Genomic DNA, 21,699 nt, shown 5'->3' with positions numbered 1-21,699 from the left:
TGCAGAATAACTCCATATTGTGGAATCCGTCATAGGACTTAAGCCTATTACTTGCTGAGAAAAAGTGGTAAAATAACTGGGTGCCTTTGACAGGTAACATGACTTTTATGCTGAAAGAACAGTTTCCATTTTCACTGGCTTTAAAATAATTGTTCACCCAGCACTGATGCAACAATTTGGTACTTTACATATATTAGCATTTGGACATCCGACCCACATGAATGGATTAGTGGATGTAGGCTTGGCTCATGAAAAACTGCTGTGCTAACATATGTTTAAGGCTTGGTGAAGCACTAAACTACTGTTTTGATGAGGATTTTTTCCAAAGCCTGGATCTCTGTTTTTTTAACCTCCCCTTCCATCTGAAAAGAAGGCTGAGATTTCGTGCATTAATTTTTCTGAGGAGAAGCAATGTTAACAACTAATTTTAGAAATACCAGCTTTGGCACATGATAAAGGAGAGGAAAGTAGAGGGGGAATAAATAAATATTAAGGAGGAAAACTTGATGCCTGCTGTATGTAAGTACCAAATTACGTAGTCAGGGATAAAATCCTGGCCCTTCTGAAATCAAAAGCACAATACTTGTTAAATCACATACAAATGTCACTGTTAATACTGTGACCAACAGATTATTTCCCAGATGCTTTTCCATAAAACAACATTAACTCCTTTTGGGAGTATTATTTTATACACACAGCATCTCTGAAAGGAAAGGAATTCACATAAGTTGAAATCTTGAATGCTATTTAAAGGGACTAAAAGCCTTTGAAGAATCTTCACTGTTTGAGTTCTCCATGACTACTGATTAGTAAGGGTAAGTAATTATTGGGGTTTTTTTAAATATACGTTCCTCTATTTTTGCAAAGTATCAGATCTGCACAGTTACCATTCGTTTTGCAAATACTTTCCAGGCCTATCTGCAATTTATCTCCCGCAAGAGTTACTTCTGTAGGAAAAAAAAGAGCTATTAGATTGTGACCAAAAGGCATAACAGAGATAATGAGAAGGTAAGAAAGGCACTTGTGTTCACAATGCAGTGTCAAATATTCATCACTTCTTGCAGGCAGTTCTAAAATTCCTCATATTTTGTGATTGTGAGTGATTTTGGATGACAGTTCAAACTGTATCCAAATTTTTGCTTGCCAAAGGGTACTTCTCTTGTTTGTTTTTTAATTTAAGTATTAATCTCCATGCTGTCAGTTCTGAAATTATGAAGATGGATTAGCAGCTTGTCCAGAATATCAGCCAGGCCTTGTAGTAAACACTTTCAAGAGACACAATGTTGGCAGAAAGCTTTTGAAATTTCAGTCCGCAAGTAAAATGTCAATTAAAGGTTTAAAAGACTTGTAATGTTCACATAGATTAACATTCACTTGTCCTCTCATGTGCAAGAAATTGATCACTTTCATTTGCATTTTCAGGTTCATCCACTTCTTCCACAGGGTTCTTTTCTTGCAGCCCACTATTTTCTGAGCAAGAATCGTCATCTCCATCGCTATGATGGCCTTCAAGACTGTGCCTGATGCCGTAACCAAAGTAAATGAGGAAGCCTTCCAAGAGGAAAAAAGAAAATTTAATAGGGTTTTCAGGGAAGTAGTTAGTTATTACCCTCTGCTTGAACATATTTTCCAAACCAAGTTTCTTCTTTAGTTATCTGAATTAGAGCTCATGCTTCAGGTCTTCCCTGTTTCTATGGAAAGTGCAGGCACTAAATCGCAGTGCACCATTTTTTGCATAATTGAATGCTCTTAATAGGTCATGGAAAGTACTATCTCTAATTTATATCTAGATAGAATTAATACAATTTTCCATATCTTAAAGGAGAATGACCGATGTACTGGGAAAACAGGTCTCTGCAAAATTTTAGCTGCATTTATTAGGAAATAAAAATTGTGGCTTATTGAAATTAGTCCTATAACTTTGATTCTTTCTATTACCTTAAAACTGTATTTACAGTTTTGACTGCATATAATTACCCCTTCTGAGACATGCTCTTGTTTTGATCAGAAATATCAGCTGACTTGGTAAAACACATTTGTGACTTTTGTTCAAGTATCTAAAGGATGGGATTCATCAGTCCTAGCGTAAGAGGCGATTGAAATGAACAGAAATACCTACCAAGTGCCATCCAGAAGCTAAATCTGATCCAAGTGTCTCCACTTAATTGTACCATCAAGTAAATATTTACCAGGATACTGAAGGATGGCAAAAATGGCAATAGTGGAACCTAAAAGGAAATATTTAATATGTCTGTAGCATTAAATGTAATTTCTTGCGTGTCACTCTTCAGTTACACAACACAAACTAGAGGTGACACATACAGTCACTAAAAAGAATAGGAAAATTTTCTTCTTGAAATAGAGTGACATTTTCTTTCTCAATGGGTTTAACCACTGGTTTCTACATATATTAAACTTTTAAAATAAATTATTTTTAAAATATATTCTCTAAGGCTGTGAAGAAAAAGTTTGCCATTTATGCTGAACATATACTAATGAATTCCTGAATTTACAGCTGAAAAATATTATTTGTATATTTTTATATATTACTTCTTTCTGAGTTGCTCGCCCAGTTCCACCAGATTCCTTGACCTTCATCACTATACTTCATTAATTCCATTAAATAACTGATCTTAGAACATAAGTGAAAGCTCAAGATGAAAGGCGTATGCTCTGGGAGGTACAAACTGTATTGTGGTCCAAACCACTGCACATAACACAGATAAGTGGCTGCCCACTAATCAGTTTCTGAATTATCTTTCAGTTTCTAAGGGCTTAAATTGAGGTCTAAAATTACTTGGGTCTCAGCAATGTGCACTTTGGGGATGTTCTAAAAGAATACATGGAAGATGTGTGCTGTCAGATCCACTAGTTGTAATAGCAGCTGTTCACACCAACGTCAGTGGTACAGCCATTTTCTGCAGCCATGCTCCTAGGTATGTCACACATTTCAATCTGTGGGCAATGAAACCCTTTCTCTAGACCTGAGAAGATCTGGACTGAACTGCACGTGCTGATGAGCATGTGAGTCATTAGCATCTGCTACCATTACCTTCACCAAAAATCCTGCAATAGTGGCAGTTGAGTAATGAAAGACTGCCTGAAAAAGGACCATCCCTTTTTCTCTCTGCCCCTCTCCCACTTGTTAGCATCCATCCAAAACTCTCATTACAGAATAACATGGAGAATATGTTATTCACCATAAAGGCCACTCTCTGCTGGTTCTGAGGCTGCCTTTGGATGAGGAGAATGGTAACTATGAAGGACACCACCAGTACAGCAAGAAGGCCAATACTCCAGGGCTCCAAGTTAGCAATGAAATCAATCCCATAAGTAGTGAGGACACTCAAGCCACAAACCAAGAAAGCTGTGTGAAAAAAAAAAAAAAGAATTATGGAAATGGGAAAGAGGTCACTTAATCTCTGCATTGAAAATGACATGACTTTTAAGAGGAATGATAGCAGGTCTTCAGTATGAAATGTTTTCATGAAAATGCTTAATTAAAGGAAAATGTAGTAGACTGCAGATTAGATCCATCAAGAAGTATAAAAGCATTCTGCAGAATGTCACATTAATTATGACTGAAAGAAAGCATGTTATCACTGGGTTTTTAATTTTGTCTTTAGTAAAATACCATTATTTGTGGTAATGCATTATATGAGTGTGGACAGCTGAATACTTACCTAAGAGACCCACCAAAAAGTTAACAGTAGTTGCAGTCTGCTCGGTAGGTAAACTGGATGGATTAATCAAGGCCTGAAGACTGAAGTGATTCTCTTGTATCATATTTATCTGTGATTCACTTACTGCAGATTCCCTTTCAGATGCAGCTAAAGCTGCTTTCTCTGGAGAATATTTTGGTTGCTCATAGGTTAAACTGGGTTGGTACCTATGCATAAAAAAACCAGGATATTAAAAGTTAAGCTTACTTTGGCATTTGAAGCAATATGACTCTAGGAATGCATTTAAATACTAAATTCTTTGCAGTACAGATTTAGAATTTCTCAATTTACAATTGCACTGCAACAGCATATATTGTTAGCGACTATCATATATAAACAAACTTTTGCAACTTGCTTTTTTTGCTGGGTTTCTCTTGGGATTTTGGGGCAGTTTTTTAAGCTATGTGAATGCACCAATGGGTCAGACAAATGACCAGTCTTGTACAAAAAGAGGGGACAGGGTCTGGTGGTCAATTGCAGGGAAAGGGTAGGGGAACGTCTTTCTGACATGCTTCCTGTACTGTAAGTGGCCTACTAACTGGCATAAACTGAAATTTTACATCTGCTTTGTTAGAATTTAAGTGTATTTTTAAAAATACATATGTTAAGTAAGTCAATATGGGATAAAAGAGTCTTCTCTTTTAATGTGGAAATTATTGCAACATTGAATTTGAGCTGAATTCAAGCTGTTCTACTTTTCAAAGTTAATTATTTAGCTGTAAGTAATAAGCACTGACTTTTTAAGTTAAAAAGAGCAATACATAATAAAGTGAGCTGTAGCTACCAATATATCTATATTATTCCATAGCTTTACAAACAGAACAGATACAAGAGTTTTACTGACAAGCAGTTATAATCTCACTCATTGAGAGATACTATTTGCACTCTTTTCTACGTCTGCCGCATCTTGAAACACTTGTGTGGTCTTAAGTTTCTGACTAAGGTAATACAAAGCAATTATTGGAACTTCTTCATCCTGTGAACCACCTAGAACATCTACACCTTTCACATATAGCCCCCACAATGTAAGAAGTCCAAGGTACAGCACAGATTGTATTCCTTTCACAATATCATTCACTGAATTGTCTACGCAAGCTTACATCTGGTACCTTTGGGACTAATGCTTGGACCAGTACACCAGAAAATAAAAGGTGTCCAGATTTCACACGAAGCTTTGACTTGGCTAACTGTTATACTGATATGACAATATATCAGTTGTTTTCTTTGATGGGTCACTGCTTCTTAGTAATCACTTATATGCATACAGGTAATTTTTAAACATTTAGCTATCTAGCACTTCTGTTTATGTACTGACCAACACAAAATAGAACACAGCGTGGTTTTAACTCACCTAAGAATGAGGACACAGGTTGCCACAAGTGAATAAGCAAGAAGTGTACCAATAGACATCATGTCCACTAAAGCCTTTAAGTCAAAGAGAAATGCCATTATAGCTAAAAAAGAAAAGAAAATTCAAAATTTGTATGAGGCTGACACAGAATCATAGAATCATCAAATCATTTAGGTTGGAAAAGACCTTTAAGATCATCGAGTCCAACCGTAAGTGCTAAGCTTAATAATAAGACATATTAAGAGCTAAGATTTTAAAATCTGTCCGCAGGATAACTTTACATTGGTTTACTGACAACAATATGAGGGAAATCATGGTAATCCTTAAAAACACTTTTTTTAAAGTCATCACCAACATTCCCAAACCTAATTCCCTACAGTTGGGAATCTCATTCATATAGACACGCACTGATGAGCTGTATAGTCATGCTGCATAATCAAGCGATTCATATTGGACTTATTTGGACGTATTTGCACACATGGCTTGTTGAATTGAGGCCACAATAAAAATACATTTTTATAGAATAAGTTTCAGATCCTGCAACAGAACCTCACAAAAGCTGAGAGGATGGATCCCACTGCAAAACTGGGGAAAAGTAATCTGACCCAGTAAGTCACCAGTATGTAAAACTTCTGCTAAGCTGAGAAAGAGCTCTATGTAAAGAGGACTTTGAGGAGCTGTCTCAAATAAAATAGTTTTGTGGGTTTTTTTAAATTGATTACCCTCCAAAAAAAAAAAAAAAAGTTAAGTTCAAGTGGCCTTCAGGAAAGGCCAGCAAAATCTCACAGAAATTAATACTCTTAAGATCACTGAAATCAGAAGCAGAAACTTCCATGATATTGAGAGCAATTATAGTAGTCTTTGTGCTTATAAAAGCTAATGCCACATTTCTGAGATTCTGGAAAGTCTTTTTTTGTCTATGTTGTTTGCACACAGACGCACATAGCTCAAAGAAATTGGCACAAGCCATCACTAAATGAAAGGCTAATGCTAATTGATTTGAAATATATGTGGTCAAAGAAACTCTAAAAATTTTTGTATTTTGTTAAGTTTATTGGGATGCAGAAAGAATCTAAGAATACTTAATATTTTGAATCACCAGTAATCTCAACTTCAAAAGAAACTATTAAACATAGCCTTTATACACTGTATGTATATGCAAATGCATTTTTTCTGTATTCAGAAAAACTTGTAATAATATTACATGATTGCTAATATATTTGCAGACAGGCGTATAAGTGCACAAACACACAAACACGCATTCCCCTGGTATTTCATCCTGAAGGAGAAAGCGGAATGTGATTTTCTGAAAACAAGACTGCTGTGTTACAGAAGTTTCATTTCATCTATAAGTCTTCTTTTCCAATGAAGGAAGGAAGGAAGACCATCCTGTTAACTTTAATGATGGTGGATGTCCCTAAATCCAAGAAGTCATTTATGGGGTAGATTTCTGAATTCCTCACTGCTTTGCATGCTCAAAAAAGCATAGATAAGCAAAGCTGAGGAACAACAGAATCTACTATAACCTCAGGTACAATAGCTATATTTAATCTTTAATCCTAGCTTCGAAAGGCTACTTGTAGCCCTGAATGTTCTTTTACATTACAACCAAACTGAAGAATTCGTCTAAGTTTCTGACTAAGAGAAAAAAAGACACAGCATTGCTTTTCCACCTCTCTTAACTCGGCTCCAATTGTAAGAGACAACGGTAGATGTAGATCAACTTATGGTGAAGAAACCTTGGACTGATACCAAACCATTTCGCTATGTGCAGAGTTTTGCAGTCATGATTACCACATGTGAAAAGGTAAGTCACATTAATAACATGTGACAATTGCCTCAGCTGTGGTCTTGACCTGATAACTTTAATTAAGGGGCAAAACATCTAATCTCCTTAACGTTTCATAAAGTTATGAAACTACCCATGCTATGAATGAATAGAAAAGTCAGATAATAGAAGCTGTTGCATACATCTGTAACCATTATGGCAAAACTATTTATCACCACAAGTTACCAAATATGCATCTTTTTAAAAACAGAAGAAGAAAAGCCTCCTTCTCTAGCAGTAGATAAAGCCGTCTCCAGGCAAGTTATTGACACACCAAATTCCCTAAACTGTCTAAAAGCAGTCCAAGTGATGGCTGCTGGATAGCTATAGTCAGGGCTGTATAACTTTATCAGTTTACCAGCTGGGTAACGTGTTTTTCTTTCTCCTCATCATTACTGCGATTTCAGATAAAGATGTTCATTTCGTCCCACATAACTGCACTTCTAGATTATTATAGGGGAAAAAGTCAATAACATAAATCCAAATAATATAGTCAAAACAATAAAAGTAATTCTAAGCAATTTGTTTGTACTCTGACCGAAGAAAAGGAAACTGATAATAATGCTTCATGTGGGAACTATCTGGACAATGACTGTGTCTTCCCACATTATTGTCAAGTACACAGTGCAAGCAGTTCCAGTCTTGTGGTGTCTGAAGATGAACTTGACTATAAATAATAATATTTTAGTCTCAGTTCTGAACCTCTTATTTGATATCAATTTTAGCCAGGGTTGCTAAATGTTATAAGGCATGTATTTCATATTTGAATTACTTTTAAAGACTTATTTATTGGCCTTTGAGGTAAATACTTCTAGAGCTTCCAGTTTTCCTGCGTAGACATACCACTGAAATGAGAGTGAAATTTGGGCACAACTACATGTACCTCTGCAAGAAATATGGACAAAAGGGAAACAGCCGTGTGTTAAAAATTTGTCTTTGTGAAACATTATGAGTTGGCAACAGCTCCCAAAATGCTGTTTTGCTAAAATATATGTGGGCATGTATGTGCATATACACACCCCCCCAACACACACATACCCCCCAACCACAATTTGTTAAGCCTATACAAAAACAGAATCCTTTTTCTTTACAAGAAAATTTAAAAATCTTTGTATTTTACACAAAAGTTGATCCTGTTGCAAATGTAGAAATTTTTTCTCATGTTCATAATAAAAAACATGACAGTTATTTCCCCCCCTTGCAGATGTGATAAATATATAGGTGCACATCAGACAAGAAAACCCTGTAAGTAGAGCATCAGCCTAACCCAGATTAAATAACAAGCTTATCCACAATACAAGAGGCCAATATTAAAAAAAAAAAATTAAAAAAATCATTTTGAATTCTATGACATTAAGGACATCATCACCACCACCATGATTGGCATGATCTGGAGATCTTACACCCTTTGATTACTCAGTATTTATTCCCATTCGTACATGCAAGGGAAGTTAACAAGCAGCCCTTTTCAAAAATATCAAGTACCATGCACGTGCATAGAGTGTTCAAATCTCAGTTTTAAGTAACACGGGCTTTGAGAGCTTACCAGAGATGACCCCTGCTGTCAAGGTGGCAGAAACTGGTGCCTGCCTCTTACTCACTTTGGCAAGAAAACTAAAGAGTAAACCATCGCGTGCCATGGCAAACAGAATTCGGGGCAAAGGGAACATAGAGCCGAGAAGACTAGAACAGAAAAATGTATAGTTCAAATACAGGTTATTAAAAGCACAATGCTTTACTGGTAAACCCAACTACACAAAAAGAAAGCTTGGAAGAGTTAATGGGTTTAGGTATAGTTTTAGTTTAGGCTCTGTGTTGCTGCTCTTGGTTTTTTGTTTGGTTCACTGATGTTCTGGGTTTTGGCTTGTTGTTTATGTTGAACCTAGGCTTTGAAAGCACTTGAGATTAACCAACAAATGCAAAATCTGTGGTAGAGGAAAGTTTCACTGGTAGCCTACTTTACCTGGCAACAATCAGATTTGATCATTTCAGTCCAAAGCAAATCAAAGCTGCACAACAGTGGTTTATTTCCATATATGCAACGTGTTTAGCAGTGCACCTTTCTTTACAAGGATCAACTCTTAGTCTCACCTGCTACTGCACCAGACGATAGAGTAGCAACTAGTGGGGTCTTCGTTTTGGAACTGATTTGAGCTAGACATTTGAAAAGCAACCCATCCTTCGCCATAGCATAGATTACACGAGGCATTGGGAAAATGGATCCAAGAAGACTGAGTAAAAAGCAAACACATGCAACATGGCAAACACAGTTCATGCAGAGTTGTATCATGGACAAGATAAACAATGTTAATTAATGGCATGTATAGAAACAAAATTTATGATTGTAAGACAAAACCAGAAAGCCCCATAGCTGAAGATACTACAGATCAGACACAAATAAAAATTTCTTTTCCCTGTAAAGTCTTTTCTTTTCTTTTTTTTTTTTTTAAATTTAGGTAATGGGATTGCTTCATCAGAGAAAATTCAGAATAACAAAATTACTCTTGCCATCACTGTAGTTCTTGGGTATTAGTGGACCAGGAACATGTTCCAGGTCCCACTAGCTATGCAATTAAGCTTTAGCATTCCTGGAGAAAGTCTGTCAGTCAGCAATAGCAAATCAATAAGCATTAGCAGCATCTCTTACACTCCACATTTCCATGTGAGGCTGCTGATTAACGGTAATTCAAAGTAAGCACCATACAGTTATACTTTGGCACATTATTTCTTTCAATTAAAGCACCTCCAGCCAAGCTTCATTAAGATTGTGTTTTTGTTTTTTTTTTTTTTTTGACGAAGTAAAGCTAATTAATTTAGATCTGTTATTAGCAGAACACAGAAAGCTTTTAAACTGTTGATAACGTGAAGCTCTTTTTAAACATATTTCTTAAATTAGGTGGTTTCTTTCCCTCAAAGCAAAATAATTGTAATTAACAAAACAAAAACATTGAAAGGACAAAAGGCAAAATCATAGCCAGTATAACTTCTGCAGCAAGCACATGAGTTTTTAACCAGGTGAACGGTTGCCTTTCTTACTTCAGGGAATCGACTATATCACTTACAGAAGGCACAGCTTTTACATACCACAGATGCTAAGTACCTCCAGTAATGCTCGTGAGCCACAAGTGCTAAGGTTAGACACACATGAGATAAGTTTCATTGCACGTGAACTGATTTTGATGAATGAAAGTCCTTTCCAAAAAAGAATGTTTCCTAAATCAGGGTGACAACTCATTTTCAAATGAGGATACTGTTAAAATCCACTGCCCATTTTTTTTGCTGTCGTGGTTTTGTATTTATTTATACTACCCCTCTTTAAGCACATTCACTTAAATAACAGAAATATTAAAAAACATCTTTACCCTGAGGAAACAAGTTCACAACATGGCATAATAAAAGGTAACTATATGGACCAAAAGCAATGATCTCAACTTTTTTTCTTAATTATACCTCTAAACTGAGTAATATGAATGTTTTGTTCTAAACTGTCATCAGTCAACAGACCGAAAGATTAACATCTCCGTATAAGTAAATATAATTCTTTAGAATACACTGGTAAAAGCATTTTACCATGTCAGTTCATTTTGTTTTTCAGTATTAATTTCTTTAATCTAGTTTCTGCTTATATATAACTTTTACTATTTATCAATACAGAGGAAAAACAGTAAAACCGTCCAAAGTGAGGGGACCATTACAACTAGACAGAAAATAACTATAATCCCAGAATGAACTGTGTAACTATGACATTCTTCAGTCAGCCTTACAATTCTTTTAATGTCATTCTGGAACTATTTCCTTTTTCTATCCCCTCCTACATCAAAATATTCCTTTCCTTTAAATCATTGTCCACAGTCAGTGTGCTCATCTTCTTCAAGCGAACGTCTACAGGGTTATCTCAGAGTACTGTTTGCATTAGTGCTTAAACGGGCACGTCATTTTCCTTGGTGGAAAGGCAGCCAGTATTCTTACCACTTAAGCTCGCATAAATGACTCCTTACCTGCATAAGCTCAGGTAGAAGGCTGGCATCGGCATTTTTCTATCCCTGAATTTAAGTATCAAGCAATGTTCTATTCTATGGAAGTGTTTATACCACATTAGAATTGGGGTTTAATGTATATTAACACATACTAATATATCTCATGCTCTCCCTGATCTTTTTAATCAAAATAACACGTTAAGGTAAGGTTACATCCACAGTTTCACAATAGATTATCATATTTTCTACGTCTCAAATACCCACACAGAAACCACAGGAGGGGATCATGTCAGAAGACAGACTGGCTACTGGAGGAAAACAGAGACAGGCAACGAAGATGAGGGGTGGAGCTAATTAATCATCTCTTCAATTTTGCCTGCAAATACACAGAGCCCATAAAGCTGCTGAGTCACTGGGAGCGGACAGCAAGAAAGGACAAAACGGGTGACGTTTATTTTATGCGTTAATAAAGATAACTTGCAGGTCATATGTATGAAAATACATATTTTAATAAAAAACTTCTGGGTAATAAGTCAAAGAGGTAGAGTTCAATAACAGCACAGTTCAAAAAAAAAAGGAACTTAAATTAAGGCACCTGCTGTGATCAAGACCTGCTTAAGTCTAAAACATGCTTATAATACTTATTGCTAATCCTTTGCATGAACTGAGCCTTCAAGATGAATGCATGAGCGTATATTTAAATGTCATATATTATCCATCTGCTTTTCCCAATAAAATTAGTATTTCAATGTCTTTACCTTGTGGATAAAGCACAGAGGGATCCCACTGCTACAACATATTTTGCAGGACCCCATCCAACGTATTCAAATGCTACTGGCAGAGGACTTTTCTCATCTAGTAGACAGTATGGCATCATGAGTGTCAGTGCAGCTGAAACCCCAAAATAGGCCATGAAGCAGACAAGCAGGGACACCACAATTCCTATGGGTATGGCTTTCTGAGGATTCTTGACCTCTTCTCCTGAGAAAAGAAAAAAGAAATGCCCCACCAAAAATTCTTCATTTCCACCTTCAGCTTTAAAAGATAACATCAAAGAGAAACCATTTGTTAATCTAAGCCATTGGAATCATAATTGTAATAGAAGTTTTAAAAATCTGTATAAAAAAAGCTGACACAGAGCAAACCTCAGTATTTTGCTGCCAGAAATAGCATTAAAAAATAGAGGTAAACGAAAGGACATAAAAGACATTCTGTATTTAGAGTACTCAAAGCCCATCACTTCTATTTATTTACCTGCTATTTATAAGTTCAATGTACTCATATGATTCTCTGATTCCCTATCAGCCATATACAAGCCAGCCTTTAGGGGAGTTACCCCATCTCAGAGAACTGTGAATGTGAGCAGGTGATTAACATGATTTGGGCAGAAAAAATTGTATACTAAGCACTTCCCAGACTTAGAAAGCAACAATTAATTTCTTTAGAACAGGAATCTCCTCCTTCCTCCCAGAACGACCGCCACATTCAGGAATGAACTCAGACTCATTCTACCTGACTGAAGGAGGTTTAGGAGAAAGCAAAGGACAAACAGCAGACAGATTGTTATGTTGCTTGTGTGGGTTTTGTTGTTTTTTTTTTTTACAAAATAAGCATGTGAAACATATATACTTATACATATATACACAGACATATAAATACTATACCAGTTGTTGCAATGCAGTCAAATCCTACAAAAGCATAAAAACAGGTTGCAGCACCAGCCAATGTTCCTGTGAAACCATATGGCATAAAGCCACCGCTCCCATATATACTTGTCACATTCTCATAGGATGAGCGATTTCTATAAAGAACAAAAATACAGCACAAAAAGAACTTATTTTTTTATTATTGGTAGGACAAACACATGCATCCTCCTCCCCTACGACTCTGGAAAAACATGGTAAAATGCTCATCAGGACAGAGTTCTGCTTTACAAAACTGCACGAGAAGACATTTTTATGTCAGTGCTTGTAAGAAAGACAAAAATAACAGTAAATGGAAGAACATCCGCATCAAGTAACTATCATCTAACTCACTTTGCAGTTTGCAGCAAGACATATGAAAACACTAATGGTACAGGCAACTCTTGCTGACATACTCACATACTGCAGTTAATAAATAGCTTAAGGACGAGAAGCCAGTGGCCATGAGTATTGAAATAAGATGATTTTTTAAAGGAAACTATAAACAAGAAAATAAAAACCTATTTTTAAGGGGATAAAAAGTTTATCATTCCCAGGAACAAAGCTATTAGTTGATACATTATCTGCAATACCACAAAAGCAAGTATAACATAAAACTGCTTGGGATATAAGCAAGTAAATTGATTAAAAGAAACAATTACTCTGTTACTGCAGTAAGGTTTATGAGATAGTCTTCACTTATTTTCCAGTTGTCAGCATCTCCTTTCACAAAACCAGAAATCATAACGAAGAGCAGGACCAAGATGTTAATAGCAGTGAAAATTTTATTCACCCATGCAGATTCTTTTACTCCAAAGGATAAAAGACCTATAAAATAAAAATATTTATAGATGTGAATAGTCCCTTTAACTAATAAAATGGCATTTTAAAGAAGACATACATGAAAGTACTGTGAATAATACTAAAAAAACAGCACTAGATTTTATACTTTAAAAAACTGGTAACACCAATTTACAAGACTCCTTGACAGCATGGCAATAGGCAAAGGTTTTGGAAAGCATAAAACAGAAAGCTTCTTTAATTATATTCCCTTTTTTATTATATTATATTTGAAAGTATTTTAAGCAATTGTTACTTACTGCTTTTCTGAAATTCCAATTCATACCTCTATTTTGTGCAATGGAGCAAAAACAGGTACAAGAATTCTATGCTTAGTGAGAACAGATTAGTAGAATCTATTCTGTACAGAATAATTACTCATTAGATTAATAAAATAATCAAACTTATTAGATTAATAATATGATCTGTTCACTCTAAGTTTTTCAGGGCATATCCACCATAGAGTGAGAGTCCCATTTCCTAGCTCATTAATAAAACGTTTAAAGGAAACACACACCTCCTGTTCATAAACACTGATTCATAGAGATTCTAGAAAAAAGACTGATACAAAATATACATGCCTTAGCTTGCAGAGTAGTGCATTTAAACAATCTGAAAGTTACTCCATCAGGATCATACTGGTCATTAGATTTGTAACAACTGTAAGTGTACTTACTAGCAGTTTAATGGAAGAGCAGGCAGTGACCAGATGAGGAAAAATTAAATACAATGGGAAAGCCTCCACAGGTTCTTTGCACTCTAAGCATTTCCACTAATATCACATACATACTTTGCCTCATTATTTAGAGATTAAGTCCGAAAATTTTAAGCCTCTCAAGATAATGTCCAAAAAATATCCAACTCTGCTAATGAGACATTTGGTATCTTATCATAGCACAGAAGTTATTCCCCAATGGCATTTTTATTTGAAATAGGTGTATGCTTTCTTTAGCTTAGCTTCTCTGAAAAAATCAGTGTCCAATCAGCCTAATGCAGTATGAAACATAGTAAGTACATTTTTAAAATCCTTTCTATAGGGAAAAAACCCAACAAACCAGATTTTTGTGAACTCTCCCTTGCACTTAGCATGTAACATTTTCTGTAAAACATCATCCGCTACCCCTATGATTCAGTTTTGCGCAGCTCGGAACCCAACTACTGTATCATGCTCAGCTTACATAGCCCTCAGTCATCCCCACCACCCCTCCTCTCAACAGCAGTGAATTCCACCCAGTTAATTCACTGGTGGTTCAGCTGCTTTGCAGAGAGACCTGGAGAGGTAATCTGCAGCACAAGCACAAGAGAAATGAAGAAGGAATGACTGTGAGGATGAAAAGACAGGACACAAATGAAAACTCAGGAGCACTAGAGAACCACAGGAGAAACGTCTTCTCTTCTATTAAGAATGTCTACTACTGATGTTAGGATGCAGCAATGGCAATGGAGAAAACAGATACAAGATGGCAGCATCTACGCTAGCATTTTATAGTTTGGTTTGTGGAGTGCTCTGGTTTTCAAAAGGTTGTTTTTTTCCTCCTTTCTTTGGAGGAGGTGAAAATTAGAGGTCCATTCCAGCTATACCAAATTGAATCCCGTCACTCCTGAAGACATAAGGGTCTGAACTGGTCCTACAGGAAACTTTGAACCACAAGGCTGGCAGGATGCTGGACTAACGCTAGTCTAGTAAACTCCCTGATCTTCCTAAGCGCAGACACAGGGGCCTCAGCACCAACTGTTAATGCTGATAATTCACAAAGTATGTTCTGTTTGCAAGCATGAAATTCTTCTGAATCTCAAGGCATTTATTTTTAAAACTTCTACAAAACTAATGCATCTAAGTAATATTCTACTCTTAAAACTGTACAATGAACTTCCTCAAGGTTCCCCTTTTGCTACTTTCTTGTGTCTTACATTAGTGACCGTATGACAACCACCTCAAAAATCTTGGGTAAAATTTCTAGAAGCATGGGTGTTGAGTCAGCTTGGGAATACCTACACTGCAATGTGACACAGTGTAGCTGCATCCTAAGTCTCTTTTAACTAATATATTAACTTATTTTTCAATAAGGGTCTTCAGCATCTTATGTATTTTTTGTTCACTGCTTTCTTCTAGCAAAACAAACAAAACCAAGAGAGGCAGAAGAAATGAAGATACAAGCACACCCATAAATTAAGGCTTACTACTGTAGGAACTCATGTTTTTCTGTACAGAGACCTGATAAAAGTTTAGGATGCACTGAGCACTCATTCTAGCATCAGGAGTTGAATGAAAGTATTTTCCCAAGTAGCGAGTCCAAAAAAGCCCCTCGTAACAGAGTAAGAGAACAGAAGGTTATACCCATATAACTTAACAGTTTCATTTTCCAAAGAAGAAAAGATCCTGCTGTTGTTTGATCTAAAGAGAGATGGAACACAACAAATATCTGAGATATGGGTAAGACCTCTACTGAATACTGAAATACTTGTAGGATCGGACGAAAACAAACTATACAGTTTAAAATACACATACTGCTTCCTCCTCTGCTGGTGGTAGTAAGAATGTTTCCTTGCAGAAAGCAATTATTAAATGCAAACATGCATATAAGCTGCAGTATTTTGGGGCTTTCCAATCCCTCAAAAAGCTGGTGTCAATTTTTTTGATTTAAAAACATGATACATGAGTAAAGATGTAAAAGAATCAGAACTGAGTGGAGTATTCATGAAATGTTTACTCAGGTTTTAAACCGGTCTGTTGGGCCATGTCAGTACCGTGGAGCGCCCTTTAGCTCAAACAAGTTCTAGGCCAGACAACTCTTTTGAAGACTTAAAAAGGGGAAAGTTATTTTATACTGAGTAAGTTATCAATTTAGAGGGAAAAAAACCCTTACAAATACCCACTACATGTACATATGTGACTTAAGGAGAGCATATCACATTACCAAACTACAGAGCTTAAGATCAAGGTCCCTCTGAAAGCATTCACTAACAATAAAGCCATAAAACCCACATAAAACTGTTAATTTTTCTGTTATCATCAATCTCTATCATGGGTTTTATAAAAAAGTACTGACAAGTGATTATTTCATGTCTCATCTTCAAAAAAAAAAAAGAAGGTATCCATGAAATTGTATTATATAAATTTAATTCCTAAAGTCATTGTGTGAATACACACATGCACATCTAAACATCTTGGACATTATAAAGGTATTTCTGATAAAACAGAAACTACAATTTAGCGTTTTTGTCTGTAATAAACACTGACATCACAACCACCATATATGTATCTTACCTGATAAAAGCAGTATAAGGAATACAGCAAAGAAGTCAGGATACTCGGCTAGCCCAGAGTAATTCATTTTGAAGTAGGTTCTGAAGAAATGACCAATCTGTTTCCCAAGAAGTTCATCAAAGGTGCCACTCCAGGCTCTTGCTACGCTTGATGTACCTTCACAAAACACATTTATGCTTAGGGTATAGCATACATACAAGGATACAGTTACTTCTATTGAAAAGGAAATAAAACTAAGCATGTTGCTACTTGCATTTTAAAAAGCAGAGCTTGTGTTAAAACAGTGATTTTTTTTGCCAAGGGATTTTAATATTTTAGATTTTTTCTGCATAGTTAAATAATAACATATTATTCTACCACTAAAATATACAAATTCGTACCTCACTTATTCCCAAAGTATTGGAGATACTATTTCTGTGTCATTTATATTTGATGTCATTCTGGAAGACACTTATTTCAAAAGTTACAATATGGTGTCAGTTAAACAATATAAAGCAATGTAAGAAAACAATTTAGGAAAGAACATGAAGGAAGGTTTGTGCACCTGGAAGTAAAGCAAAAAAAGCTCTAGGAAGATGTATATTGCTGGAGGTAGTATTTAAGACTGATACTCTCCTCTGGTAAAGCATGTATGTGGCCACGGCTCAATACAACCTTATTCTTACCACTCTCCTGTCATGAAATACACTTCAATATAATACAAACTTGGGCATATTGATTTTGTAGTGATTTGGGCAACAGTCCTGTAGTTAGGTATACATATACAGCTAGGCGTCCTTATACCCAATACAATGGAAGCTTGGAACATGTACTTGAAGAAAATGTTTTTGAATCAAAAAACATTGTCTCTGATAAAGCACTGAAATAGTTACTTGAATATCTGCCATATGAGCATTGATTTTATTCAGATCAGGTCAACTTTGTGTTTTATGGGATTACATGATTGGACACAATTTAATAAGCATGAGGTTACAGTAACAAATTAGTACTTAAACTTCATGACTTTCTTGAAGTGAGATACTATAGTGATGGGGTTCCTGTAAATGTCATTGCTGTGTATAATCAGAAGAACATATGCTTATTGATTTTACTGAAATTATTCTTGCTGACCAAAGACAGCAAAGAAATCCTCTTTATTCTTGTGAATCATCACTGAACTGTCTGACAAGGTATGCAGTTCATGCTGCTGAAGACACAGTGTTTATAAAAGCATCTTGCAAAAAAACTGTTTGCAATGGTGATGCACAGGAGGAAATAACCTAATCAAACTACCTTGGATCCCAGCAGGAGTAAAGAGCGATAGCAGCTAAGTACAGAGACAGAAAAGAAAGACAGACCCAAATACGTATCGATCTAAGATGTCTGTCTCAGAAACCCTTGAGACCTGTGTTTGCTCTTAATCTTACCTATAACATATGATAAAATGAGATTCCAACCAGTGATAAAAGCCCACAGTTCACCGACAGTTACGTAAGTATACAAATACGCAGAACCAGTCTTGGGAACGCGAGCACCAAACTCAGCGTAGCAGAGACCTGCCATCACGGACGCCAGTGCAGCAATGAGGAAAGAAACAACGATGCTAGGTCCAGAATCGGATTTGGCTACTTCTCCAGCAAGGACATAAACACCAGCACCAAGGGTACTTCCTACTCCCAGGGCTATGAGGTCCACCGTCGATAAGCAGCGGCACAACTTGGAGTCCTCAAGGCTGTCACCGCTGACGTTCTTCTTCCGCACCAGGCATCGAACAAAGGACAACGCTGGTCCACAGGGCAACATGGTGGATGTAGAGCTCTGAAATAAAATAAATTGTTACAGTACATAAAAGGTAGCATAGGCACTGGTGAAAAACAATGAAAAAGCATATTTGCATAAAGAACTTTAATCATACCTACTAATTAATATATTTACACTCTTCTGTGACATTAAATAAGCTGGCATGTGCTTTTCCCCCAGGAAAAATCAGGGATTCAGTATTCCTAATTTTAGATTTAGCACTTATTTCCCCAGGGAAAGACATCCATTATCTTTAGGTTTACTACATTGCTGTAAAAAAGAAATTTCTATTTATCTGCTAATGGCCATTTCTTAACTATTTCTAAAACAGAACCAGAACATACATCTCATATATTAAACGGACTTTTAAGATAAGGATCAGCACCAACATAAATAAGGACTTTTAAGATCTAAAACTCCAACACTAAGGCTATAAACAGCAAATGCTTTAAAATACAGCATTCTGACAGAGCCAATGCAATCTCTTTTTGCCTTCAAATACATGGCTTTTGCCTTTAGAATTTGCTTCAGTAAAAACTGCTTGAAAGCAGATCAAAATAGTGTTTCTACTCCCTCCCACACCAATGAAGTTTCCCAGAACTGATTACAAGAAATCTCGTACAACTCTCCCTGCCAATCATCTAACAAAACCTGATGGGGTAACTGCTCATCCCATGCCAACTGCCGTTCTTCAACATTCTGAGTGCTTGTCACAGTGCAGGGTGCAATCAGCTCTGGCACACATGCTCAGATTTTGTGACCAGCTAGGTCCTGGAGGCCAGCAGATGGGCAGTGTTTCTCTGGCCTGTGATCTGGGTGCCTGCTAGGAGGAAGAGCAGTCACCCTGCTGCCCAACTCAAAAAAAAAAAAAAAAACCAAAAAACCAATAGCTGAGGGTGCAAAGCATTTGTTTGGGAGGCAGGACATGAGCATCCCATAGAAAATAATATCCCAAAGAGGCAGCAATAATGTACAAGTTCTGCCTTTCTTTAAGTATTTGAATTGTATTGCTGATGACTAGTTTGGTAAGAATTAAGCAATACCATCTGCCACTTCCCCAAACTGATGTTTGTCTCTGCAACCCATACCAGAAATATCTATACTCTGATTGTGATTTGCTAACTGGAACCCTCCTGGGACCTGAGAATCTTTTTCATTTAGACTGAAGATATTCTACTGGCAGATTCCTCCCCGGTCTGTATCAGTTTCCTGACCAGTAAAGGGCATTTCTACTCGCAGTAGTTCAATCCACTCCACTAATCCACTTGACTTTGCATCAAGAGGGAAAGCTTACTTAGCAGTGTTTGATCCTAGAACAAAGAGAACAGCCATTCTGAATGTGAGATTGCTTGAAAAAATCCCCTTGGGTATGAAAAAGAAAAAGAAAGAGATTTCCCTGCAGAAACATTTTCTCCCTATTCCTGTAATAGTTCCCCAAGTACACTCAGATGTGCCACTTCTGTCTTCAAAGAGCATTCTTAAAAAAAAAAGGTCTCCATTCCCTTTCAAGAAAAGGGAAGTTGATAAAGGATGGTGAATGGAATTGAATACCTCTGGGCAGTGATGCTTAATGCTCATTAGAAGGTGATAGCTGCCCCAGGACAGTGGAAGGAGGCAAGACAGGCACGCTTCCAAAGCTCTGCTGCAATTAGGCAGTCCTTTCAGCCTGCCAGACTGCCAGAGACAAGTATCTGCCCATGGTATCTAGACTTCATCCACTGAGGTGATTCCACACATCAGCTTTAGAACTAAGATGACGTGCATGTCAGCAGACAGAAGAGATCCATAAGCTCTTCTGAGGGAAATCAGTGTTGAACTGTCCAGGCAAAATCCTCTGCTGTAGCTCCTGAACTCTTCAGTAAGAGCGGCCTTTCTTTGGGCCAGAGGCTGAGGTGCTCTACTCCCTCAAAGCCAGGTTTGTCTGTCCTGGGCTGTACTCTGACAAGTATTCCCAAGGCCACTGTTTTTTTTTTCCATGACGACACTTCTGAAGCTGTAGTAATCACTTGGGATGCTATATTTGTTGTCAGTTCTCTATGCCATGGCAGGGGGTTGGAACTAGATGATCTTTAAGGTCCCTTCCAACCTAAACCATTCCATGATTCTATGATATTAATATAATCATTAGACTGCAGCCCATGGTGACAGGCAGCAATGTTCTTGTGACTCCACACCCTTCCTCTTAGCAATTTCAATGGTGCAGAAACATGGCATTTTTTTAAGGAATTATTTCACCCCCCCTTCCACTTGCCAAATGATAGTTCATTTGGTATTTCATCAACAGGAAAAACTACTCTGGCAGACATTGTTCTCAGAACACTAAACAGTTTCCAAGACTTTTGTTATTCAAATGCTATCCGGATTTCTCAGGTCCTTTGCAATTTGGGACAAGAAGTCCTGAAGGTTGTGAAGTCATCTATTGCAGCGGCCAGGTGAGTGATATTATGGTTTTCTCTGCTGAGAAGGAATCCTTGTCACAAAATAGAAGGTTTTTTTTCTGCTTCTGCTTTCTCTGATTCTTGTGGAGAGGACAGGAGGCTGGTTCTTGCTAGCCACAAGCCAGTAAGATGAAACAACTGTTCTGACTCAAACCCACCCTTTCTTATTTAGTCTTTAAAAAATGGAACACAAACAGAGACAAGGTTCAAGGTACAAACTTTGTGTCCGTAGAGAAAAAAAAAAAATCTCCTGCGCATGAGAAACGTATCTTTTTAGGCATATTCATCCTAATATGGACTTGATGAACACGTATACTTTTACGATGACCATTGCAATCCATAACATGTTATGCTGTTTCCTACACTTACTATGCACATATGTATAATAAACAATGAACACTGCTTCACAGCTTCTGTTGCTGTGTACCAAGTGCAGTGTTGTACCTCAGACATGGTCCCTTTTCAGATTTGGCCGAGACATCCCAAGACTCCGGTACTCATCACTTCATATGTGATAGGAAGGCGCAGCAGGAAGAACTGATGAGCTTATGAGGATATCTGGCCTCCACAAAGGACCAAATGACGTAGGTAAGTGGTGACAAGGTGTCTTCAGAAGCCACTGTCAAGTGTAACCTTCTCTGAGGTGTCCCTTGTAAAGCAAATCCTTTAACACGTTGCCCGCTGCAAGAGAAGCTGGGCTCTGAGCCAGTGCCAATGCGTGCTGACTCACAAACACAGCTTATCGTAACACTGAGTACTCAAACACTAAACTACAGAAGCAAAGAAGGTAACAGCTGGGTGTGCCTTTTGGTGG

General features: G+C 37.0%; 1 protein-coding gene across 1 annotated transcript in view; it reads right to left on the bottom strand.

The window, feature by feature from the left end:
• Positions 1-1,317: 1,317 nt before the first annotated feature.
• The window catches only part of SLC7A2 (solute carrier family 7 member 2), a 54,738-nt gene continuing 34,356 nt past the window's right edge, over positions 1,318-21,699 (bottom strand). Inside the window, exons 2-12 of the mRNA XM_082482572.1 lie at positions 18,075-18,465; positions 16,669-16,824; positions 13,223-13,388; positions 12,543-12,679; positions 11,637-11,859; positions 8,993-9,132; positions 5,074-5,176; positions 3,684-3,889; positions 3,201-3,367; positions 2,120-2,228; positions 1,318-1,551 (exon numbers count right to left, since the gene is read on the bottom strand). Coding sequence (XP_082338698.1) covers positions 1,364-1,551; positions 2,120-2,228; positions 3,201-3,367; positions 3,684-3,889; positions 5,074-5,176; positions 8,993-9,132; positions 11,637-11,859; positions 12,543-12,679; positions 13,223-13,388; positions 16,669-16,824; positions 18,075-18,450 — 1,971 coding nt within the window. The 5' untranslated portion in view covers positions 18,451-18,465 and the 3' untranslated portion in view covers positions 1,318-1,363. The remainder of the gene's footprint in view (positions 1,552-2,119; positions 2,229-3,200; positions 3,368-3,683; positions 3,890-5,073; positions 5,177-8,992; positions 9,133-11,636; positions 11,860-12,542; positions 12,680-13,222; positions 13,389-16,668; positions 16,825-18,074; positions 18,466-21,699) is intronic.

This window comes from Vanellus vanellus (assembly GCF_965231255.1).
Source record: "Vanellus vanellus genome assembly, chromosome: 4".
Lineage (NCBI taxonomy): Eukaryota > Metazoa > Chordata > Aves > Charadriiformes > Charadriidae > Vanellus > Vanellus vanellus.
Note: the sequence above shows the minus strand (reverse complement) of the source record. Positions and strands in the feature narration are given on the sequence as shown.